This window comes from Cyrtonyx montezumae, unplaced genomic scaffold (genome assembly GCF_038088225.1).
Source record: "Cyrtonyx montezumae isolate F1298 unplaced genomic scaffold, pur_monq_1.0 scaffold_7, whole genome shotgun sequence".
NCBI classification, from domain to species: domain Eukaryota; kingdom Metazoa; phylum Chordata; class Aves; order Galliformes; family Odontophoridae; genus Cyrtonyx; species Cyrtonyx montezumae.
The window spans coordinates 24,655,433-24,680,810 of NW_027072078.1; the positions used below are offsets into that span (position 1 = coordinate 24,655,433).

The window sequence follows — 25,378 nt, forward strand, 5'->3', positions numbered from 1 at the left end:
CAGACTGGTCTGTCGTTATCTTACTTTTTAACTTTCAACCATTAATCGTCAATTCATTTACTTATATGATCCCAGAAATGTGTATGGATCCTTGCATTAATTTTGAGTGTGAAAGACTTTCAATTGATAAATGCTCCTTTAAAATTACTAACTTTAAATGAAGTAGCACTACGTGAACTGTAATGTATTAGTCACTAAACACTGTCTGATGTCTGACAGAAATACGTTCTCATGGCAAATGCAAGAATTATAATAATCATTTTGTCTTCTCTTAGATGGAAATCCCTTCTTCCACAATAATAAACCAGTATATTGCTTGTCAAGGTCCATTGCCAAACACTTGTCCTGATTTTTGGCAGATGACTTGGGAACAAGGCTCATCTATGGTTGTAATGTTAACAACTCAAGTTGAACGTGGCAGAGTAAGTAAAAGATTTTCTTTAATATCACTTGCATTAAAAAAATCTGTTGATTGCCATTAAAAAGATTAGAGGAAGATACTACAGTATACTACAATGCTTTTCATAAAGCCAGTGCATTCTTAATAGCGTTATGATAATTAATCTTATAAACCTTAGCTTAATGAAAACTTTGCTGATGATATATTGAAGTCCAAGTATTTCTTAAAACATTTTTTGCATACTGCTTTGTCTGTATCGTCAACATGGTCATTTTTTTCACTAATCTTTGAATGAGGAAACTCTAAGAAATTTCATCAATTTTTGAAATTCCTTCATATCTAGAGATGAACTTTAATGCAGCCCAATAGAGCTCTGTACTGTTAAGAGCACGCATGAATGGCAGTTCTTCATAGAATCCTTAGTAAAGTTGAAATCAAACATTTTTCATAAATTGAGAAGAGTTTGAACGTGTGTTAACTTGTGTGAAGGAATCATTGTCCCTTAAGTCTTTTTCATTAAAAAAAAAAATTATAAATGGTTCAGCAAAAAAAAAAAAAAAAGATTTTTTTAACTCTGTTTTTAAAGCTATTGCTTTTTCTTAATAGTCTCATTTGTTATTCAGCTTTGTTTCTTAGACAAGCAAAAACAATAAAATATAGTGATTCACAGAGTATAATTCCAGAGTTGTCAGGTTTATCATCTGTTGCATTCACAGTAGCACTAAATGTTTGATTGTGTGGACAGAAATGATGGACCAGAGTAATAGTTGAGTGGAATTTCTCATAATTCAGCATTTCTTTTGAAGATGGACTTACAGAGAGGGTATTGGATGTTCTGATCAGCTCAGAGAGTAGCTCACCTGCCTGTATATATTCTAACTTCTTAATAGCTGGGAGATTAGGTCTCTAAATGTAATTAAAATAATTGAATGGGAGTTGCATTGTTTTTGAGCCATTTTTCAGTGACTCAATGTTAGCATGATGCAGCCTGCTCCCAAATGAACGTGATTAGAGGGAATTTCAGTACAAGTGCCCTTTTAATTTGAATTTTCTTTGCAGATCTGCTAAGAACAGACTTGCAATAGCAGTTCTCTGAGGTTTCCCCACCCCCTCAATAATGATATTTGTGGAGCTCTTTGGAGAGCTGCTACATAATGAAATAAAAGGACTTATCTGTCTTATACCCATAGGCAGACTCCCTGCTCTAAAGCTGATCATGAGGCTTCTGACATCACTATCCCACTGCATGCCGGGATGTCTCAGTGGAGCAGGAAGTCTGCAAATCTGGCTGCTCTTAAAGAATCGCCAGGTGGGTTGGAAAAACAAAAGTACACTTGAGCTGAAATGACCTCTTGAGTTTACCACTTAAGCAGTTTATCCACAAATTTTAGTTTTTGAACTTTTCATTCAAGTTTAAAGGCTTTTTTAAGCATCTTTGATGTCCCCTGTCTGCATCCCCCTAATTTCTGCAGCAACTTTTTTGTTGCTTACTTTCTTTTTTTTCATATGTTCTTTTCCCATATAAATGTTTTGAGAAGATTGTAGGAGGTTTTTAGAGGTCAGAAATATTTATAAAGCAGCATCTTTGTCACTCAAGTGTTAAGATACATTATTGATACATTCAAAAAACAAAAAAAGAGTTGCATTGAAAGGGAAAGGCATCCATCCACAATTACACTAAGTTCAAGAGCTGGTTCACATGTCCTTTTATAAAGAGAAGCAGGGGATATCTGCAATAACTTACTTTATATGCAATAATTAAATAGCGTAGTCTATTTGGTAAGTAAACCAATAGTGATGACAAAATCATCAGTATTTTTTACTGAACAAAGGCATAAGGAACTAGAAAGAATAAAAATAATACTCTGAATTTAAACACAGACATCTTTAAATATGTGTTGGCTTTAGGTTAAATGCCATCAATACTGGCCAGAGCCATCAGGAAGCTCATCGTATGGGAATTTCCAGATTACCTGCCACTCAGAAGAAGGAAATCCTGCTTATGTATTTCGAGAAATGACGTTGACTAATCTGGAGGTAAAGTCATAATATGTATTTTTAAATATTAATCTCTGAAATCCTCATGGACTAATTAAAACCGTCTAATCAGACATTTAAAATCTTGAAGGCATATACACATAAGTAGAACTGATTATTTCTATTAACCTTTAGAGACCTAGACTTATTGCCATGTACTTACTATGAATAAATTCTGTTATGTGATAACAAGCCTTTTATTAGCAAAATATCACAAGGATTAGATTTCCATAATGGTAATAATTGGTACAGAATCTGATTAAATGTGATTAAATCATTTCTTATAAGGGCACGTACTGTTATCTTTCTTGGCCTGACCAAATAAAAAGAGTAATTAAAAAAGTCGAGAGATGTGTTATTCTCTTGATGTTTTCAAAGCATCAGATACTAGTAGTATTTCAGTTTTGCTGAAAGGCTGCCTTTTTGGTGGTAAATAGTTCTTAATTCCAACTTGGAGACTGTGTGAAAATATGTGGAAGATAAATCCTGCTGAGATGCATTAATTGAGATGTAAACCAGGACTTTCTAGAAAGAGTAGGCATAGCATGAGTTTCAGGGAATGTATAGCTTCCAGAACTTCATCAGCTATCGTTTCAGTCTCAGAAATATTTGGAAATGTTTATCTAGAATTTAGTTACTCATTTCTCACTGCTTGGGTTTCTTCCAGATGAGGTGCCAGGTTTATAGAACTGCCTTTTATTCAATTTACAGTTGTTTTTTTTTTTTCCTGGGTACTGTTGAGAAAATAGCTCATTTATTATCAGTAGTGGAATCTTTGTAAATGAAACCACACCAAAGGGTAATTTATTGTTGAGTAGCTCCTATTCTTTGAAACACTGCTTTTACTCTCATTATATGTCCTGCCCCCTCCACTAATCAGTTATATGATAAATGTTGGTGACATTAGAGCAGGAGGAGGTGAGAGAGAGTGGAAAACCAAGTCATTTTGCATCTTGTGAAGTATGCTGGATAAAATTAGAGGTGCAGATACATCCTAATCTGTACTGGTGTTAACAAAGTCTGAAGAAAGACTTTTGTGCTTAGAAGTTCTGTCTTCCCCCTCTGCACCCCTGTTCTGTCATTTGGCCGTATGACAGTAAAACTAACTTAACAGAAGGAAGTGCTAAAGATTTGACTACTTGCTTGTATATCTGGTGCTTACAAAGACCATTTGTACCCATGAACTGTTTTGCTGCTATATGGAGGGCACTTTTTAGCTGCCTTTATTGTATTTAATTAAAAAATGTAATTATAAAATCCAGGATGAGCAGTAATTAACACTGATAGAGATTAATAGCTTCCAGAAGCTACTTTTATTACAGGTGCGAGTTGACGTAAACGTACCTTTTTTTCTTCCTATGAAACCTGAGTTAACCTTGACTAAATCCTATGTTTCTGATAGAAAGAGGAGAGCCGGCAGCTAACCCAAATTCAGTACATAGCATGGCCTGATCACGGGGTTCCGGATGATTCCAGCGATTTCCTGGATTTTGTGTGTCTCGTGCGAAAGAAGCGGGCTGGCAGAGAGGAACCTGTTGTTGTTCACTGCAGGTACCCCCTCCCCCCCCTTTTTCTTTTTTCTTTTTCCAACTTCACTAAATCACAAATTTCAAATTGTTTATTGTTAAGTAGTTTTTCAGGGCTTTATTGTTCAAATAAAGATGCAAGTTGAATGTGCTTTGCAGGTGTCAGGAAAACTCAACCTTTATAATAAGCAAGTCTGCAGGTATTCTAGGCTACATGAAGTTATGGTGAGTTCAATAGGATAACAGCTTTTTTTCTTGCAGCAGCACACTTTTGTTGTGAATAATAGTAACTTATTCAGATTTCTATACAAATTTAATGTTTGTGTGCTTTTTTTGTGAAATAGTTTTCAATAGCTGTACTTGATGTGCTGGCCAGGGTGAATCTTGTGAATTAGGGAAACCCAAGTGGCATTGCCAGAGTTCCAGTGCCTTAAATTTATATATTTTTTTCAAGTTCTATCAATTCTATACTTATGGTTGATAGAGTTGTAAACAAGTAATGAAAATATCAGGCAAATATATCTAACCTAATACAAAGTGTGTGAGTGCAGAGATGCTGGAGTTTATCAACAATTTCATTCATCTCAGTGAGGTATTGACCCTGCTCCATTCTGGTAATTGCAACATCAATGTTTAAAACAAGTTTATGCCTCTCAGAAGAAAAGAGAGAGAATATCGTGGTTCAGCATCATTTACTTAATGGTCCTAACTTTGTGACTAGTGAGAAATACAACTGGATTTCAGTAACAAGTCAAGCTGAAAAGACCCTGCAGATGGTAGAGGCACAATATTATTAATAGCTGCTCAGTGTAATGAATCAAAAGATCAAGGCAACAAAATGTTGATTGTTTTTGGACATGAACCACCGGTTTTAGCATGGGGAATCCAAGTAGCTAGTAGAGCAAGCTTGCCTACCATACAGTAGTATTCTAAAAATAATAAGAGATATTGTAAAGCAACAAAATGCTGAAGAAATCAGAAAAGTTTTTGTTACATTGAACTAATGTGAATCACAAACTTTAAATTTGTGTTCATTGCTATTGCTTCTCTGATTACAATTACTTCAGTGCCTCTCATATGAAATCTAAGTGAACTCAGAGTGGTAAAACATTTTATAATATGTATAGTCTGAACACACAGCTGTTGAAAGGACACTTTGGTCTTTGTTCTACTAAAAAATCCATGACATCCTGTGAAATCAGTGTTTTTTGTCCTGTTTTATCATTGCAGGATAGTGTGAAGTTGAGACACTTCGAAGTTAAGGTTTACTATAAGCACTCATCAATTCTATTTCTAGGGCACCCTTTTCACCTGTCTTTCAAGGAAATAATGTAGCAAAGAGTATACTTTAAGGAAGAAATGTTATGCAAATAAGGATGAATGTGTTCTGTTCTCACAAGAGATCATAAGCAGATGCTTCAGGAGAAATAGGAACATAAGATTTTTCCCCTCTTACTTGCCCAGCTTACAAATCACTTAATGTTCAAGCCCTGTACCTGTTATGTTTGTCTGTAACAACCCCTGTGCCTTTCTTCTCCAAATACATTCCTGTTTTTGTTTCTGAGCTCTTGAATTCCTGCATTCCTGTCCTTTGGCAAGATGCTCGGCGAATTTGCACCTAAACCTTCATTTTCCTTTTGATTTTGTTTTAACAAGGCTCCTTAAATTTTATCTGAATGTTTTCTAATACTTATTCTGGAGGAGATGGTGAGCCCCTTCACCCTGTTCCTGCCATTCATGATTTTCTTCCTTCTGCGTGCCACAGTGTTCCATTCCATCAGTCAGTGGTTTCTTTTTCTAAGCTAACAAGTTGTAGCCTACCTGATATTAATCATATGGAAACTGTATCATATTTTCCATCATTGCTGTTGCCCTTCCCTGAATCACTACCATTTTCTGAAAGATACTGCTCTTGTTTGCATTTAATGAGGCATTCTACATATAAATTTCATATGTATAAATTCTAGAGGTGTAAAATGCCATGGAATATTTTCATGTAACTGGTACAGTTACATCTTGTGATAGAATGTTCATGACATCACTGGAACACACAGTAGCTTTGATGCCACCTTCTGGACAAAGATTTAAGTAGTAGTTTGGCTGGATTTGATTTGAAGCTATGCTTCAAAATCAGAACAGTTAAGCTTCAAACAGAACGCTTAAATAAATTAATTTATTTAAAAGCATGCAATGACAGCTGTTCGATCTGAGTTAATGATGGCATTTGAAAGTATGGATTTAGTCTTGTGCTCGAATATGAGAGAATGTTGGTTTCCTACTTCAACACTGCAGCACAGATTTCTTGGACATGAAAAAATTGACTTTGAAATAAACTACTGATGCTCACGGTTAAATGTGCAGTTTTAAGGATTTCTACTCAGATGTAAATACAAACCTGAATAAATCTTGTTTGTAAGTTGCTCATGGTTGGGTTCAGGTTCCTCTTCACAGTACTGACAGTTCTGCAGTAATTTTTGCTCTTCTCAGGCAGGATGGAAGCTTCCAGTGACAGGTGGCCTGTCTATCCCATGTCCTCACAGTTTGGGATCATAAAGATCGGTCATGAGAATCCTTAAGGAGGAAGGTCTTATGCTTGGTGGGGCAGTTTATACACCTTTTGGGACCATGCAGCCTTTAAATGTTAGCTGCATTCCAGACACATTTTTAATTTTTTTTTTCCTTGTTTTGACAGTGCTGGGATTGGACGGACGGGAGTTCTTATCACTATGGAGACAGCAATGTGTCTCATTGAGTGCAATCAGCCTGTTTATCCATTAGACATTGTACGAACCATGAGAGATCAAAGAGCCATGATGATCCAAACACCTGTGAGTACCCTGCCTGCAGTTCTGTGTTGGAGAAGAATCGTAATGAGTCTGAAGCTGCTAGAGCTTCATCTAGATCGATAGTGTTTGTTTGCTCTTGAGATAACTGCTCTGCCTCTTTAATATATTCTATTTCAGAATTCTGAAAGGTTTAGAATAGAGTTGGAACAGATTTAGATTTCTTTTAATATTCCTCAGAGGTTATTCAGACTGAAAGAAGCATTTAAGCCTCCATTTCTAGGTCATCGGTAGTTCAGCACTGCAGTCTAGTATTCATAGTCCACAAAAAAAAAATCAGCTAGGGTAGGAAGGATGAGAAAGGTGAGAATATGTGAAAAACAATAAAAGATGTGTTTTGCTGGTTGTGATGACTACATTATGAATTTGTACATCTCTACAGTATATGTAGAGAGGAAGAGACCTTTATTAGTGAAGGAGGGGAGGTGCAGGTGTAAGAGTTTTAACTGTATTTTTTTCACAGCATGTTCTAAATATATTCTAGCTTCAGTGAAATGCAGATTTCAGTGCATCACAGGGAAAGGGAATAGTGAAAGGCTCAGTGTGGTTTTATGCCCTTTTTTTTTTCCTGGTTTGTTTTTAGGATTTCATCTATGTTATCTATAACAGTTTCTTCTGCTGCTCTTTCCTGATTTTTGCATTTTCTGAAATATTCCCTCAGTGTCCACAAGATGTCTCTATGCATGATTCTCCTCTATACTATATGAAGAGAGTCCAGAAGAGTTCATTTAGGGAGCACTAGAAGCAAAATGTGTGTTCTACACGGATATGTATAACTTCAAGTATCTTAATTTAGATACAATAATGCAGCATGTAATTATTGCACGGTTAGATCTATTACTGTGCCCATTTAAGATCTGAAATGAATAATGACTGCACAGATAGGGATATTTCATGACAATGAAAAGGCAGGAATGCTTTTTGTTGTATTTAATGACCGTTTATGGAACTATTATTTATTTAAAACAAGGTGGCTTCTATGAATGCTAGTGATAGACTTGAATATAATGCAGTTAGACATTAATGTTAAGAAACGGGGTTTGGGCTTTTTAGAACACAAAACAGTATTTTTCCTCATTTTAAGAGACAGGTGCCAGTAACATATCAAAATTATGCAAACATGAAGAAGTGCTTTGCTATAGGTTCTAAATGCAAGAGTGTGGAACTTCAGTGTGTCAGTGAAACTTCTGCAATGAAATGAAAGATAGAAAATACCTGAATAGGTGGTGCTGTAAGAACAGGATACGTGGGTATGACTTCTAGTATGTATTTCTAAGTGCCATTCATTCCACTCTTCTGTTAAGAAATAAGATGTTCTAATAAACTTTTCTAAGTTTCACTGTTCTAAGTTTCTTTAACTCTGAAGCACAGTTCTTGGCCTATTAATAAAAAAAAAAAAAGGATGGGAGATGCTCGAGGGTTTTCCTGCTTCCAAATTACTTATGGTTCAAATCTGTTTCTTTTCAATTAACTGAATCTGCTTTCCTTTTCAGAGTCAATACAGATTTGTATGTGAAGCTATTCTGAAGGTGTATGAAGAAGGATTTATTAAACCTTTACAAGCATCACCACATAAATAAGGAGCAAAAAACCTAGGATATAAATTGAGGAACCCTGTCCTCTCAATAACGAACTGGCAGCATTCTTTGTGCCATAATACTGCTTGCAGGAAATGATAGTGAAGTACAGCAAAGAATTGACAAAGGACTTTGAAAACTTCAGCACTGTTGCACTTTACATTGAAACAAAATCAGTCTCTGAAACTCTTCTAATCTTCATCTGTTTGAAGACTTTATTTTCGTGCTTTGCTCCGAACAAACCATAAACTGAAAGGACTAATTGTGTTCAGGGTAATCTACGAGATTTCATTGTAGTGCCATATACTGCGCTTCTGGTTGAATTGCTACAGACAAGGCTTGGAATTATTTCACTCTGTTTTACACCCATGTCTCTTAAAAATGAAAAACAAACAAAAAATACACTAAGCCATGGTCTTTCTCCAGTGCTAGGTTTATTTACTATGTACAGACTCTCACTGTTTTGTTTTTTTACAACATTAGCAATATTGCCAATACTAGATAGATACACACTGCCTACTGATGCAGCACACTTTGTCCTACACCCTTATTAGAGACCAGCTGGTTGTTAGAGGAGAGCTGGCATCCGTGTTAACCCAGCAGTAGCTGCATAATGCCCACTTACCAGCATCTTGTTTAAAAAAAAAGGAAAAAAAAAAGAAAAAAAAGGAAAAAAAAAAGAAAAAAGAAAACAATAATAATAAAAACTTAAACTAAAAAAAAATAAACAGCATTTCTTTGACACAGCTTGTGTGTCACACACTGGTGTATTCTGATTCATGTGACTTAAGATTATGTGATGGGAGCTAGTGCATGCATTATGTCTTAACCCCTTAAGTGCCTTGAGACTTACAGTGTACATCCAGTGAAAGGCACTCATGATTCTGTGGGGGTGGTCTTGTCCTGTTGTGTTTATCTTAATGGGTTCAGATTCTAAAAACGGCCCTTGGTGCTTGGAGTATGTTACTGCAAGGGGTCATGGAAATACCATTCCCTCTTTCCTGATACAATTACCTACGTGCTACGCTCAGTAGCAAAAGCACCTCTGCCAACTTAATGAATGAGCATTGTTTGCTGCTGTGTTGTAATTATGTGAAAAATCTGACACATTCCTTTATTCCTTACAACTAGTAACTTACTAGCAGCTTACTATGAAATGCTAGTAGGTCATTAGAAGCTGATTCTTTGTTTTATCCTTTTATTGAGAATAGCTGTCTTACTCGATTAGAACATAACTCTTTAATAGCACTGATAATTAAGTTGAACTTACAATCAGATGTGATTTAATTCCATTATTTGCTAACCAAGTATTTTTTAAATCCTCATAGTTGATTTCAAGCCATTTTCATACAGGTCTGCCTTTTATTTTTCTAATTGTCTGGGGAGGGGTGGGAAGGGAGGCAAACACTATAATGCTGTCCCACAACTCTTTTAATTCCATAACGGTCCCAGTCACACTCTGTTACGCTTGTGCAAAGTTGTTCTGGTTGGTATGGGTTGCCTCTTATTTACTTAAGGAGATTTGTAACAAATGTCTGATACAGTATCTGAGCTCACTCTAAAGTTATAGTTATGTCCCAGTTCTTAATATTTTTCCAGTATAGGAGAAACCCAAGTCAGAAGCAAGGTGTCCGGTGTAATATACTGTAAGAAAACAAAATCAGTCGCTTCTTTGACTGCCCTGCAACAGCATAACTTTGTGTCCTCTATTTAAAAATCTTAATTTATTGGTTTCCTGAAAATGTTTATCCAGTAAATTTTGTTATAAGCTATATAAAGCATAGAGTTGAAATGGAAAGTTCTACGCTAAAGTTTTTAACTGTTGAATGGTTATATAATAAACGGTGTTCTGTGGACATCTGAAAGAGGTCAGCTATGAGATATTAAGGGAAAAGGGATTCGGGCGAAGTGAAATCCTGGCTTATGACTTAGTAATATACATGAACCACAATGCCAAATGGAAAATATAGTTTTAATTATTTTTAGACTACAAAATAATATTAGGTGGCCTGTGGCCCTGTTACTTATATTTCTAGATTTCATGCCTAAATCAATGTTTTTCCTCAGTGAAAAATAAACCTTATGAGTATCTCTGGATCTGATAAATTGAAGAAGAGTGATGAAGTAGCTTTAATCTCAGTTTCATTTCAAGCCATTTGCAACAACAACAGCAAGATCTTCTTTATTAATTTTTAAGCTTTAACTTTCATATGATGAGATTATTGGCTGAGATGCCAGCTAACTGGAAGCTTATTTTGAAGTCAGCACTTAATAACTAAAATGTGAAGTAATTCATCCATTATATTGAAGTACACTTTCTTCACAGTCAAATTATAAAGAAAAATAGCATTTGCCCCTTTTTTTTCCTGAGGGGAAGGAGAATTCGTGTTTATAGCAACATGAGTAGTGTTGGGATGTCACATATTTAAATATTGTTATGTGAAGTTGCCAAAGCAGTTTGAGTTTAAAATACCCATTTATACCACAATTACACGTGGGATATTTACTGGTCATCCGTCATTACTGTTCTGACTACAAATACAGGCAGGAATGCAAGCTTAGAATCTTCCTCTGCATTGACTTAAGCTGATCTGCTGTTGTGTATTAACTATTTGCACTGGGAAAAAAAATGGAGCAAACTCAGATGATTGGTCGTCAGTTGATCAGTGGCATTTTGGCTTTTGGAAAGCCAGTGGAATGGGAACCAAAAGCTGCTTGGGAAAGAGAAGGCTGAAGCCTTCCTGCACCACAAATCACTCACGCAGATGTTTCTACTTGTTGTGGTATAAATGGCCTTCACGATATTTTTATACGGCCAAAAAGAAAATAAATCTAAACTGCTAAATATTTTACTTTGGGTTATGAAGATCTGTATCATTGTTCAGACTTTCTAAAGAAGTTTTTGTATGTTTCACGCTGTACAAAACATGAATGTATCTTTCGGACGAAATGAACTAGATGTGATTGGTGTTACGGCTGTTGGATTTTACGAACAATTATTTTCATAGCATTTGATTAGGAAAATTACTGGGTGGGTGGAGGAACAGTGTGTTTGTAGCACTTCCATGACACAGATCCAGCTTGAGAAAGAAAGAATGAAGTTTTCATTGTACATAAGAGCAATATTATGAGAGTTTTGTGCAAATGTACAACATTGAGACTTTTTCCTTTTGAGTTCAGATTCACAGCTACCACTACCATCTCTTGCTTAAAGTGGATTTGAAGGCTTTTCTGTCAGCAGAAAAATATGAGGTTCTTGAGAAGCCTTTGCGTGTTTTGGGGGCATTCTTAATTGTTGCTAAAGATGAAATAAGATGCAGGTGAATCACCTACAGATTGTCAGCCAATCCGTTCTGAGCAGTGCTGCTTTAGATATACCAGAGAGCTGAAAACTTAATCTATCCTGAATTCAAAAACATTTGGTGATTTAAACAGTGTGCGTCTTAAGCAGCAAGCCGCTGTTTTTATCACTTGTATTTTTAGGTATTCTCTCCTAGTTCTGAAAAACAGTTTGATTTTATTGCACCTCATTTAATGCTGAGTGCAGTTTCTTCTGTGTTCCTGTGTTAAACCTTGGAAGCTTACATCCCATATAGGTGAGACACCAGTGCTTCGTCTAGAGTAGCTGATTACAGCCTGGTGCACCACCCGGGAGAGAAGGGGTGAGAAAGCAGTTGGGAGATGAAGGTACGTGAGGAGTTTGTGATGGATCCTGGCAGCTTTCCTCAGAGAGCTTCTGAAAAGCTTTGTGGCACCGTGGAGGCCAGGTCACAGTGGTACTGCTGCAGCTGTGCTGCCCAGGGAGACCTCCAGGCATGTTGTGGAGCTGAACTGTGTGATGAATTTATGCTTGTGCAGGTGTGTGGAGGATGGTTGTTGGCTCAGGGAATTAATATGAGCATGAATAAGACTCTACAGATGCACCATCCACAAATCTGCATGCAAAAGCGGTTTGTCCAATACTTAGTGTAGTTGTGACCGTAGAGCTGTTACTGGAGGCAATCTGAAGGACCCTCAGCCCTGAGGATAGAGGGAGGAATTGGAATATTGTCCAAATTCAATTGGCTTATTTGGATTTATACAAAGTATAGGAATTGTGCGTGTGCTCTGTAAGATGAAGTTTGTTTTCACGGGCTGGCTGACAGTTTGCTGGTGGTGATATTTCACGTTTAGCAAGCTCGCGTGTTTTAAAGGAAGTTTTTTTCAAAGTGTTTTGATGTTTGAATAGTAGCACTTTATCTCATGCTTACTACTGACTGAACTATTGGACAAAAATAAATTGGGTTTGGAGAGAGATGTGCAATGGGTTTCTGTGCAGAGATGATTTGGGTTACACCCGGTACGAATGCTTTCAGCTGCTCCAGCCACGTCTGGGTTATGGTCATGTTTATGAGGGCTTTTCAGAATATTAACAACTAATCATCTCAATCTTCCTGTTGTAAGAAGAACATAAAAGCTTGCATTTCCAAAAAGTGCAAATAGAAATACAGGGTACTCATACACTGATTGCTGTGATCTCTCTCAGCTGCAGATTAGCTGTGTTTACTGTAGATGTTTCTGCTAAGCATTGTTTTTTAACGTTAGATCAATTGCCTGGAAACCTTTCGGTTGGTTGGTTTGTTTGTTTTTTTACTTTGAATTTTGATAACTAAAAGTGATGCACAACAAAGTTTAAAGATGATGTCATCCTTTTCTGCCTGGGCCTGGGGGGCTGAGACATGAGAGAGAGGCTTCAAACCGTTTACATTTAGCTGTTGTTTTCCCTAAGGAGAGTTATTAACGCAAAGAGTGGACTATAAACTGTCCAGTGTAGTGATCTCAATACATGGGGCACTGCATAACAATCCATCACGATTATACAGGAGAATTAAGGTAAAAAAACAAAGGCTTTCATTGCATCCGTTGTACTCAGAAGTTAGTCTGTTTGGTTTGGTACGTCTGCCAGCCATTTCATTTTCACCAGTCAGTTTGGCAGGGCTCTCTGTGTAAGGTTTGGGGTTGCTTTTGTTTTTGTAACAGGTGCTATATACTCTGTGTAAATACGAATGGAAGCATATTACCCAGATGATGATTAACAAGCAGATGGTGGCAGTATCTTTTGCTAGTTCCTTCTGGTACTTAGCTTCCACTTCCAGCTGTGGCTCTCAGCCCTCAGATTCCACCTCTGTGTCACCAGCCCGAAGAGGGATGGCTGCAGAGTAGGGCACCTCGGAGCTGCAGAGCTGCAGCTTAAGGCTGCCTGCCTGTCCCGCTAGCACTGCTCCCCTGAGCAGACTGCCTGCAGCTGTGGGGGCACGGGGTGGAATGAGGGGACACTAAAACCACCGCTCCTTGGCTTCAACAGCTTGAAAACGATGGAAACTTGAAATGGGTCAACACTGGACAAAGTGAAAAGGATGCAGCTTTTGTCACTGCAGCTGCTGCGTGCTTTAAGGGTCTTAGGCATTTGCCCCCGTTTTGATAAAACGGAATTTCTTGCCATTAAGTGACACGGTGACGTCCTACCGAAAACCAGCAGTTCCCTGCATCAATATGCGAATTAACATTAGCAGGTCTTGTTTCAGTCTTAAGTAAAAATCTCATTTTATGATGTGGGGAAAGAAAAAAAAAAAAAAGCTGTTATGCATATTTTGTGGATATATTTAATTTCAGTCGACAAATAGTTGTCTGGGTTACAGACTTGAAAATATATATATAGTTTACTTGTGGATCTTAATTGTTTAATTGCAAAATAAAGATGTGCTTTAGTAATTTAATTCTTTGCCGATTTTCTTCGCACACGCTCTCCCCGTTCCCCCCCCCCCGGGGCAGCGCTTGGGCCGCCCCGCCGCGCGGCGCCCCTCCGGCCGCTACCACCTGGCGGCTCGGGGCGGGGGCGGCCCCGGCTCCACCCCTCAAGGGGGCGGGGGCCCCGTCCGTGCCCTCCGCTTCCCGCCGCTCCCGCCGCCGTCTCCGCGTCGTCCTTTCCTCGCCCCCTTGCCGCCGGCAGCGGCAGCCCGCAGGTGAGTGAGTAACGCGGCCGGGCGCGTGCCCGCCGAAGGCCCTCCCGCATCGCTCCGCCATGTTGCCGGGCCCGCCCCGAGCGGCCGCCGCCAGGTGAGGGGGCCCGGCCCTGAGGAGGGGAAGCGGCGGGTGCGGGCCGAGCCGCGAGGGGAGCGGCCTCAGCAGGGCTGCGCGGAGCTGGGCGGCGCGCTGGGACCGTCGTCCGGCGCTCGTTAGCAGCCGCAGCTGGACGGACGTGCGCGTTCCGGCCTCGTCCAAAGGCTGCGCGCTCCGCAGGCGCCCCGTTAGCGTTCGTGGAATTGAGCTGGAAGAGAACCTTACTGCAGCCGACACGGAAACTTCAGTCCCAGGCGTCTCTTTATTCGTGCCGCTTTGCGCGGTCCCTCCTTCCCACGACGAGCTATAACCCGAGCGCTTTCTCGCCTTTCCCAGGCAGGATGCTGAGCTTTTTCCGCCGGACGCTGGGCCGCCGCTCCATGCGCAGGCACGCGGAGCGGGAGCGGCTGCGCGAAGCACAGAGGGCCGCGACCCACATCCCGGCGGCGGGGGACGCCAGGGCCGTCATCACGTGCCGCGTGGCTCTGCTGGACGGCACCGATGTCAGCGTGGATCTGCCGGTACGGCCCTGCTGGTCGCTCGTGTGGTGTCTGTGGGCTGCGTACGGGATATCTGGCACTATGCGTGGCTTTGTGACTTGAGTTCTGCTAAGTCCCTGGGCACAGAAACGATCATTGTGTGTCCTCAGTTGGAAGGGCGCTGTGGGGATCATCCAGTCTAACTTCTGACTCTGTACGGAACCAGCTAAAAGCGTTGTTGGTTATTCGCCATGTATTGCTGTGCCTTCAGACAGTGCTTTCTGATTCACGGACTGCAGGAGGTCCGGGAGTTCGTCCAGAGAAGAGCAGCAAAACTGTGAGGGGTCTGGAGCGCTAGTGTTGCAGGGAGTGGCTGAGGGAACTGGGATTGATGAGTCTGGAGAAGAGGGGCTTCAGGGGAGACCTCATTGCTCTCTGCAATTCCCTGAAAGGAGTCTGGGACAAGGTAGGGGTTGGCCTCTTCCCCCAGGTAACAGTGACGGGGTAGGAAGTGATGGCCGCAAGTACCGATGGGGAAGTTCAGGTTGGGTATTAGGAAACATTTCTTCTCAGGGAGGCTAGTGATGCACTGGCATGGGCTGCCCAGGGAGCTGGTGAAGTCACCATCCCTGGAGGTGTTCCGTGGAGATGTGGCGCTGAGGGGGCGTGGTGTGGATGAGCTGACAGTTGAATGAGGTGATCTTAGAGGTCATTTTGAACCCTAATGATTCTGTATCTTTAGAAGGCATTCAATAGTTTTGGATGTGTATTCAATAGTTTTGGATGGCATTTCAATAGATTGGATGTGTGTATAGCAAGTCACTGTTGACACGCAGCAGAATATCAGGAATTATTTGTTGGTCTTTTTTTGTATATGCCGGGATGCAGTTTTTATCTTTAGCATGGGAGGAGACAAGAAAAATTCTATTTCCTTCTCCTCCCTAGGGTAGATTGCTGTGAGACAGCCCTTGCTGTATGTAGTTCTTTGTTGGGAATGAGGTGTTAGCCACTGGTTTGCATTTCGAAGGCTTCTTAAATGTGCACGTGTCTGCGTTTAATGATACACCTGGGTTCAGTCCATAGGACAAGCAGTAGCAACAGGAGCCTTGTGCTCTGGTTTTCTGTTTCCACATGTTTACACCTTGCTCAGAGCACACGTAGCACAGTTAGGAAGATGTGTGTCTGCAAGACCAGTTCAGTTCAGCAATATTTTGTCTTTTATAGTGGTCGTGCTGGTGGTGGAGCTGCTGGCTGGAAAGAGCGTGCGGAGAAGCCATTCTTGACATGATTTTTCTTTCCTTCTTCCCTTATTTCAAGCACATTTCTTGAACTAAGTGTTAGACAGCCTAAGGAAAGCCCAAGGGAGCTCTGAGCAGCATTGAGGGCTCCAGCAGCAGGCCTAACTCCTGCCGTATCCAAAAGCCTGATTAGTACAGTGTGGAAGGAATAGTTTAACATCTCTTTCTGCCAAGTGGCCCTATGGACAGGCATTTACAGGGTAATAAAACTGATTTGTACATCTCTGAAACAACGTAATGGATGTGTCCAGTGCTGCTTAGTGCCTGGGACGTTTGATTGGAGGCCAGGAATGCCCACAAACACTTTATAGCAAGAGTTGCACTTAAAAAGTACTCAGGTTTAAATTGGTGTTGCCACATAACCAACTGAAAAAGAAATCTTTGGGGCTGAAGTCTGCTCTGTAGGTGCCTTTAACATTTCTGAGGCTCCGGGGAGCGTAAACTGAGCCTGAAGAGGTGTCATGACCTCCCATCTGGGCTATAAAACTTGGGTTAGGGTGTAGTGGGAACTATTCTTTTTTGCAGGAAACGGTCACTTTTTTTGCACTGTTGCTTTTTTTTTTTCTTTGTAAGACAACAGAAAGCCTTGGCCAGGAACATTGAATTTGTAACGTAAACAAACAAGCCAGATCTGCATAGTTAGGTGCCATAATTACAGCACACTGTCAGTGGCTGACACACTAGTTCCTTTGATGATTAAAATACAATAAATTAGAAGTAAATTAAATGTTTAATTTTGGGCTTCTTAGTGTGTTTGTTCTTGTGTCTCACATTGTTCGTATTTGGAGGCTGAGTGGGGAACAGGAAGAGGAGGAAGGAGAGGGTACAAAATCATGAAAAAACAGTATTTCTTTATAAAATCTAAAGCTAAATGAAAAGCACACGTACGTACGGAGGTGTTTTTTTCCTTTTACAAGAACTTTCTTTGAGAATAATCGGCCCCTTTGAGCTAAGGCATTTTCCAGGACTGGTTCTGTTGCTTTGGCAGTAGGTTTGGTTTCGAATGAGCTCTTGTTTTCTCAGGCTCCCTGGGATCTGCCAGTTCAGTCGTGCATAGTGCTATTGTCTACCTCAGTTCTGTGAAACCATCTTACCCCCCCAGAAAAAAAAGCGTTTCCTAAGACTGAATCACTCAGCAAACAAGGTAGTTCACAGCTGGAGTAGGAGCTGGGTTGGCAGGTGGGGGAGGGCAGGAGCCAATGCTTCACCTTTTTTAACCCCCGGTACAGAAATACTCGATGCTGGCATAACTTGTTGCTGCCACAAATGTTGCTTTCTGTAATCAAAAAAGATGTTGCTTTTCCTATTGCATTTGTCCTTGTTTTCTTGTGCCCCTTGGCAGAATAATCGTGGGTTTTTTGGCAGCCAGGCAGCAAGCTCGGGCAAGAAAATGCTGTGAAAAATAATCAATGTGATTTTGTTCTGCTTCCAGCTGGAGCTCTTCTCCAATCTGGTTCCCCGTGTGCTTCCACAAATGTGGTGAGGAAGCACTTAGAGGCAGCGTAAGATTTGTGCTGGCTTGAAGTGCTTGTTAAGCTGTAGCCTTGGGAGAATGTGCTGCTGAAAGAACAGCATTCCAGAATTGTGGTGGTTCTTATGGCTGACTAAATCAATGATCGCTGAATTTCTGTTTCAGTAATGTTCCCTGTGGCCACTTGTGTAAGCCAGGCGTTTTTCAGAGCCTTTTTGAGGAGCAGAGGCTGATGTTTTGGCAAATATTGACAGTGGAACAGAAGGGATGTGTTGTAAATGAAACAGTTGAGCGTAATTTATTAAACACAGAGCCAGGGCTTGAGCAGTAACCCTGGTTTTTGTCCACTGATCTTATCTGTGGTGCCTGTCAAGCCTCTTAATCTGCCTGCTCTTCTATTTCTTCTGTTCTTTCTAATTACAAAATTGCCTAACTTGAACTATTCCTCAAAGCTACAGCCCTGTGCTGTACGTAGACTGAGTTCTTTTTTAAGGATCTGCTTATTTCTTAGCTGTGTCAGTGATTACAAGAGTCTCAGTGCTATGCATGCTCTCTCCTGTCGCTTTGGTGCATTCAGGACGGGAAGCATGAGCTTCACACCAGTTATCAGTGTTCCTCTGGGGCACATGGAAGGAGTTTCTTTTTTTTCCCAGTCCTCCTTTCAGATTCTGAAGTTGTGTTTGGACCTGGTGGTTCTCCTTGTCTGGCACTGCTTGTTTTTGTTATTCTTCTTGGAGCTTGGTGTTTGTGCAGAGGCATTCAGTGATTTTTGCCCGGCTGACCACTGTATGTAATAAAACACTGAAGTGTTGATATTTAGGCCGTGCAAAATTCTTAAAGAATACATGAGAGTGCATGGCTGGGGGTGGAAGATGGGGGGCATCACAGCAGTGTTTCCCTGGAAAGCTGTGCTTCGTTAGAGGCATCAGTGTGAAATACTGTTGAAGTACTCCTAACCAGACATACTGGTGAGCAATTTCTGATAAGCTGTTCGGAGTAGCCTGAGTAGGCCTTTAAAACCAAAGGGTCTAAAAGTTCGAGGTTTTGTGGTAGCAATTGTCCATCCTGTGTTATTCACTGTAATAATGGGGAGAGGGGCAAGAGACCCCAGGTAAAGGCAGCAAAATAGTGAGATAAATCATGTAAATTAAATTACAGGAACGCACTCAGAACACCTTTTTAAAGGTGTGTGGGTGGATTTCTGTGGAGAGCAAGAGCTGCCCTACAGCAGGAGGGCTTATGGGTACATCCACAGTCTGTGGAAACCAAGGATTTTGTTTAAAAATACAAAAAAAGCCACCGTGACCTCACTTAACCTATTAACCCACAATTTGCATAATCTTCTCGTGGATGATAGTGCATTCATTGTGTTCCAGTTGCCGTGCATCCAACCTAAGTTTGAGGCAGAAGCTACTTCAGCTGCAGGCCCCAGGTGGGAGGGACAGCTCAGTCTGAACCCCAGCAGCTTTCTGCCCTAAAGTATTCCTTCCTTCCACCTGCGTGCCATTCCACATGGAGATGGTTCTTGTCCTTGTTTTCCTGGACTATGCTTAAAACAAGATCTTACATAAACCAGTTTCAGAGCGGTGTAGAATCGTAGGAATTAGCTGAGCTGTTTATGGTTTTGGAGTAATGCTTGCAAAATAAGATTAAAAGGGGCTGTGTTTGTGGTGATTATTTAAAATTAAGGAATCTGTGGAGTGCCAAAGTACTTAGCTGTGAACTGTTACAGGTGCTGATGGCTTTTTGTGTGCAGGGAGATGAGGTGTGCTGATCTGGCAGCGAGGTCAGCAATGTGTTGTGATAGTAGTTTTTACTCAATAATCCAGTCTATTTTTTTAAGCTCATAAAATATTTGTGGCTACTTGCTTGTAGCTGTGAGTATAAAACGCAGACTGCTTTCTGCAACACACGTACTGCTTAAGGCTGAAATCTAGTAATGCCACAAATGTTGCAAAAATCAGTTTTGTGGCAGGCAAGATTTAAACATTTTTAACTATATCTCAGCTGGCAAGAAAAAGTGAGTAAACAAATAGCATTTGTGTGTGCGTGTTCATTAAGACCATGAAGTTTTGGATGTTTAGGCCTAGCTCCTCTGGCCAGCCTGAGCACTGCTTTCTGCTCAGCTGCCCCTTGATGAGTTAAAATGAGATAAAAATATCGTTTACATTGAGTATTGCCTCTGGAGAGTTAGGGTGACTTCCCACCAGATCGCACAGTGGAAGTGTATCTTTGCTATGTCTTTGAAAATGAAATAAGGCAGGAGAACTTCAATAAGCCTTGAAGAATTTGAACTTCACACTGGAGAGCGTGTGAAACTTCTGCTGACCTACACCAAATACACAGCTGAGGGTTTCAGTCACATGCAAAGTGCTGCATAATTAATTCTGTGGTGACAACTTGATGATTTAAGTCAGAAGGCAGCCAGCGGCCCTGGAAACCTTCCCCCACTGCTTCGGAGCTGTTCTCCTGCATTACTCTCTCTGAGCCCACTCCAGGTGAGCCTTAGGTGTGCAGCTGAGCATCGTGGTGAGCAGCAGTGGGGAATCAATCCACCCGCACGTGGCCGTGTGTTCACCTGTCGCTTCCTGAGGTGGTGAGTGCATAATTCCAGCGCTGAGTTAAGCTGCTCCATTGCCTGTCCCCAGGAGGGCTATCAGCCTTGGCATTTGGCTGAGATAACTGGTTAACGACAGCCCCAGGGAGGGACTTAACAGAATTGGGAAGAATCTAAAACATTCTGCAGAATGAGGTGGAAACATTTTTTTAGTTTTACATCAGGTGCAAAATGCTTTGTGCCTTTTTCTAGTTCTGCTGTCGCAAAGGATGATTTAATTTTGCTTCCACCTATGTTTTGTTTCCTTAAGAAAAAAATAGAGCATGCTCTGGGAAAATATCAACAGCCCAATGCCTTGCCCTTTGCAGCAGATAGGCATCACTGACTCAAATCGTGCAAGGGGTGATTTGTCTTAAGGCTGCAGCTGGGAGAGTCACTGCTGTCTAGTAAACCTGCAGCTGTCCAGAAAGCACTCTATTTCCCATCAACAGAAAAACTTGCTCTGAATGAGTTTGATGAGGTCTGCATCTCAACATATTAGTTGTATGGTGTTTTGTAGATACTCTTTGTGTGTGTGCATGTGAATTTGCTGGCTGATCTCACTGCTTTCCTTTTCCCTCACCTCCTCCCGTACTTGGAAACAAATAACTGCAAGGGAACTTATTAAGGCAAACTCAGATTACAGCCTTCTCTGTGATCTTAGGGCTGTTACAGGTTGTACCGATTTAACTGCTGCCTAGAATAATACAATGGCAGTAACTACCAGGTCAAATATAAAAATGTTAAGATCAGCATAGAGGAAGGTAGCAAAATTAAGTATGCTGCTTTTCCTACATCAGTGTGATTCAGTGGTTAAGGCAGATTATTCCTGAGCGTTCAGAATCTGGCTTCCTCTTGAAAATCCATTTGTGAACTGTGCACATCTTGGATTGTTGTCTGTGGCAGTGTTGAGATGCTTAAATACTTCATTCATTTTGAAACTTCTTTCCAGAATTTTCAGGGGTAGACTAAATCTGCCTGGCCTAGGTCTGCCCATTAGTAGCATACCACAGAATATACAGAGAGTAGGAGCACGGGGTTTGTATGCTGAACATACATGAATTAATTAATGTGTTTATGTTACTTTCAGGTATCTCTAGTTTTACATTAATCTTTTTTTTTCCCCCAGCATATTATTATGAAGGAATTCATAGCATGAAAAATAAATGTGGTATCAAAGCCTCTCAGTGTTATTTACATTATTTACATGCTTTTCCTTTAAAAAGACTCAATTAATTTTTAACTTTTTAGATCATCACTTTAAAGGCAGTTTTTACTTGGGACTTGAGCTAAGGTTTTGTCATAAATTATGTATGAGCATATGCAGTGGTTTTTTGCAGCTACAAGTTGAGCTTTATGTAAATGCCTTATCTTAAGTACTGTTTGTTGAAGTTCCTTGCCCCAGACTGTTTCCTGGCAGTCACTAGAAGCACTTGCTAATGGAATGCTGTATCCTAATTCGGCGTACTTTTCTATCCACTTCAGAACTTGTGAGTTGCCTAGCTAGCAAACTGACAATTTCTTCAGCAACTTCTTGTATTCTTCGCTCCGAAAATGTTCCGCCCTGTTAGATACTGTCAGTGATGCTTGTGTTTCCCATTCCACAGAACTTCAATAGATAGGGAAAGCCTAAAAGGGACCACGATTAAATGATGTTCTGATGCTGTCAGCCTTCTCAAGTCTGTGTGGATACCTTCCAAAAAAGGATGTTATGCGTGGGATATAAGGACATTATACATTTTGTGGGGTGTGCATTTGGCGTTCGGAAAAACAGACATCACAAAATGTGAGAGAAGAGCCACTTCCAGATTATATTCTTGGAAGCTTAATTGATGAGTCGTCTTACTTTTGAAATTACAACATAAAGCATGCTTAGAAAAGAAAGTAGCCTGTGCAGTAGGTATTAAATCCTTCTGTCTTTTCAGAAAAAAGCCAAAGGCCAACTCCTGTTTGAGCAGATCATGTATCATCTGGACCTTATAGAAAGCGACTATTTTGGATTAAGATTCATGGATTCTGCGCAGGTGGCGGTGAGTAGGAGGACCTCTCAGTGTTAAATCATAACATTGACAGAGGACACCAAAAGACAACTGGGGCTGTGTTGTGTGTAGTTGCAGACTTGTGACTAGGGGTTTTTTGCAGGATGTGGTTGTGCATGTACCAGATAGTTTGCGTAGAGAACTCTTGGAAGCTTAAGCTTATAAAAATACAACTGCTTTTGAAAACAGCAGCAGTGCACTGCTTGCCAGGAGCAACCACCATTCTTGCACAGCACCTGTACAGTTTTATGTAGATGCTTCTTGTGCCTACAAGGATAGCTCCTTGTGTCCTTCCTGCCGTTCTTATTTTCTTCTTTTATGTTTAAGTGGAATGTTAGAACATCTTAGTGTGCCTGTGTGTGTTTGTAAGCCTGATGGCTTCTCTTCAGAATGACTGGGATCAAGTTTTGTGTTCAACCTGTAATTGTGCATTCCTCTTCTGAGGAAAACATTTGACTCTTCAGCACCCAAAGCAAACTCTGTGACCAGAAGGACTGGCTGCTGCTGGGTGGAGGTTCCCGGGAGTAAAAATGGTCTTCAGTGTCTCGCGGGGCAGGGAGGTGTAGCTCTAAGGAGGAAAAGAACTGGTGGACAGAGGAGGGGGATGTTATTTAGAACCATGCGTACCTCTTGTCAACAGAAACTAGAAAGCAGTCTATTGCACACCACTTCATATTTATAAAAGTCATGTTAACTGTGTCAAGCATGCACAGTCGGGGTGATGATAGGAGGTGTTGTTAGTGAATGACTCCATTGCATCTATTTGTCCACTTTAGAAAAAAGATGTAATTTGTGTTAGGCATCCTGACTTGTGGCATCTGAAGCATTTCTGTGTGCCCCTGGGATCTTGTAGGGTTCTGCAGTGTGTTAGTTATAACTGATGGCATGACCTGTGTGGTAAGCTGTTGGCTCGGACTGTTTTGATGTCATGCAGTGTCGGTTCATCCTGAAATGGTGAAACCTGTTAAAGTTTTCAGTCTGAGGAATGGCTCACGGCTTGATTCTGTCCAACAGATTGTTGCTTTGTGTCCAGACAGCCCTGATGAGTGTCTGATAGCGCACAGTGTGCCAGGTACATGCAATTTGGAAGTTCTGTTTACTTTTCTTAGCTGTGTATGAGGCAGGATAGAAGCTATGGTCTGTTTAAACTGAGCATCGAGGATACTGTCTTTGTAATGAAGCAGGAAAGATTGCCTTGTGCCAGAAGAGCTGAGCACCACCGCCAACACCAGAGACAACTGCTTCAGGAGCTGAGGAGCTATTGTGATGGCAGCTTTCTTGCAAAGAGGGGCTGGCACATTGCGGGAAGCAAAGGCAGGGTATACCAAGTGACTTGTCAACAGTTATTTAGCAGACCTGCTAAATCAACAGCACAAGAATCCAGGCTCTTAGTGAACAGTAATGTCTGCTAGCTCTGAGGGGAAAAATCATATTTGCTACCCAATTTAAATCTAACTGTATTGCTTAACTGGCTAGTTACATGTGAAGATATAAAAACAAACAAAAAGCAGTACAAACTCTGGAAAGCTAGCAATGTGTAGTTGGAAGGAAAAGGCAAATCAAGAGAGTAACTGCTTTTTTAATTACAAATAGACGTTCAATAAATCACTTCTAAACAAAGGATTCTGTTCCAAATGCATAGATGCCTTTTATTAATTCTTCTTTTGAACTGCTTCAGTGACTAGTAGTAGGTCAGTGTTTGAATTTAAGATGTGCTGAGAAAAAAAAAGGCAAACCCGTTGTGGTATTTTGCACTTGAGTATTCAGATAATTATTGAAAGAATTTGTGAAGTGAAAAAATTGTCTTTTTCATGTGATTTCTGTGTTAATTGGTGGTCTGATGGTTAGGGATAGTCACAGTAAGAGGCAAAGGAGGTGTTTGCAAGTTTGTTCACAGCATGCCAAGCTTGATCTGAGTCCTGCAGAAGCCAAGGGAACAGGCTGTTGTGAATTTGAGCAGCTTTGCTTCAGGCTGACGCTGAGCAGCGCAGCATGCCCAGTGACAGGAAATAAAAAGATCGAGGAGAACTTGCTGGGCTTTTGGCTCTCCCCTTCGCCATAGAAAAAAAGTTTCTTGTAAGGAGGCACTGACTGTTGAACTTAGGAATTTACCAACTGTTTAAGTTGCAAGCATCATAGTCTTGCTATTCCTAATGGAGTCAGCTCTGTTCCTTTCGCAGTCGGTTTGCCTTCTGTAGCATTCAGTGCTGAAAATGGCTGTGTGGCATTGTACCAACTATGCAGCCATGAGTTCCACAAACGGAAGGACCAGTTTTAGCCTCACCATCTTAATTAAGAACAAAACAGCAACAAAAACTTATTTGACCTCCCTTGTTGAACTCTTGCTGGTTTTGTTGTGTTTTTTTTTTAATTATTATTCCTGAAGAAGCAGACTGTTTCCGTAATGACTCCCAGTACTTTGTTGCACATGTCATCTGTGCTACCTGTTGTTGAGGGAGCTTTATCTCTGGATTTCAGCAGGAGGCTGCGTTGAACAAGCTCTCCTCAGAGTGTAAACTTGAAGGATCTTTTTGCCAGGTCCACTTGAATTCCATTTTAATCACTTGGAATAAATCTTAAGTTTGCTGATGTCTATGCGTGTCCATGTACGTGGTGTGTTTTTCCTTCCTTCCCCTCCATTGGAAAGCAGTTATTTCCCTTCTGCTGTGCACCCCCATCCCAAGCAGGCAGTGCAGGCAGCAGCCCTGCCAAGCAGTGCTGGACACTCAGAGTCTGTCTAGGGCCTCCCAGAGCCTTCAGTGGAATGTGGAGGAGATGAGAGAAAGCAGAAGGGCCGTGAGGCGGGCACAGAGCTGCTCTAGCAGTCTGCAGAGGCTCCCTCAGCCCATCCTGTGTGTAAATCACCTGTAAGCTTCAGGTGAAGAGTGTGTGCTATTATGGTGGAGGGAAGGAGTCAGTTCTTTCACAGCAAGTGAGTATGTGGAATAGAAAGAGAGATCAGAGCATTTTCTTTACAAAAAAATAAAAAAAAAATACTCCATTTTACTGGCAC

At 40.9% G+C, this 25,378-nt stretch overlaps 2 protein-coding genes across 3 annotated transcripts in view; both read left to right on the plus strand.

The window, feature by feature from the left end:
• The window catches only part of PTPN4 (protein tyrosine phosphatase non-receptor type 4), a 99,122-nt gene extending 85,309 nt beyond the window's left edge, over positions 1–13,813 (plus strand). Inside the window, exons 23-27 of one of the 2 annotated variants that reach the window (XM_065750586.1) lie at positions 276–422; positions 2,309–2,437; positions 3,840–3,988; positions 6,656–6,791; positions 8,300–13,813. In XM_065750586.1, the coding sequence (XP_065606658.1) occupies positions 276–422; positions 2,309–2,437; positions 3,840–3,988; positions 6,656–6,791; positions 8,300–8,386 (648 nt within the window). In that variant the 3' untranslated portion in view covers positions 8,387–13,813. Of the gene's footprint in view, positions 1–275; positions 423–1,590; positions 1,710–2,308; positions 2,438–3,839; positions 3,989–6,655; positions 6,792–8,299 lie in introns of those variants that run through there. The other variant, XR_010623066.1, reaches the window with a different exon arrangement.
• A 67-nt stretch (positions 13,814–13,880) lies between these two features.
• The window catches only part of EPB41L5 (erythrocyte membrane protein band 4.1 like 5), a 43,691-nt gene continuing 32,193 nt past the window's right edge, over positions 13,881–25,378 (plus strand). The window contains exons 1-3 of the mRNA XM_065750592.1: positions 13,881–14,385; positions 14,819–15,003; positions 22,252–22,356. Coding sequence (XP_065606664.1) covers positions 14,121–14,385; positions 14,819–15,003; positions 22,252–22,356 — 555 coding nt within the window. The 5' untranslated portion in view covers positions 13,881–14,120. The remainder of the gene's footprint in view (positions 14,386–14,818; positions 15,004–22,251; positions 22,357–25,378) is intronic.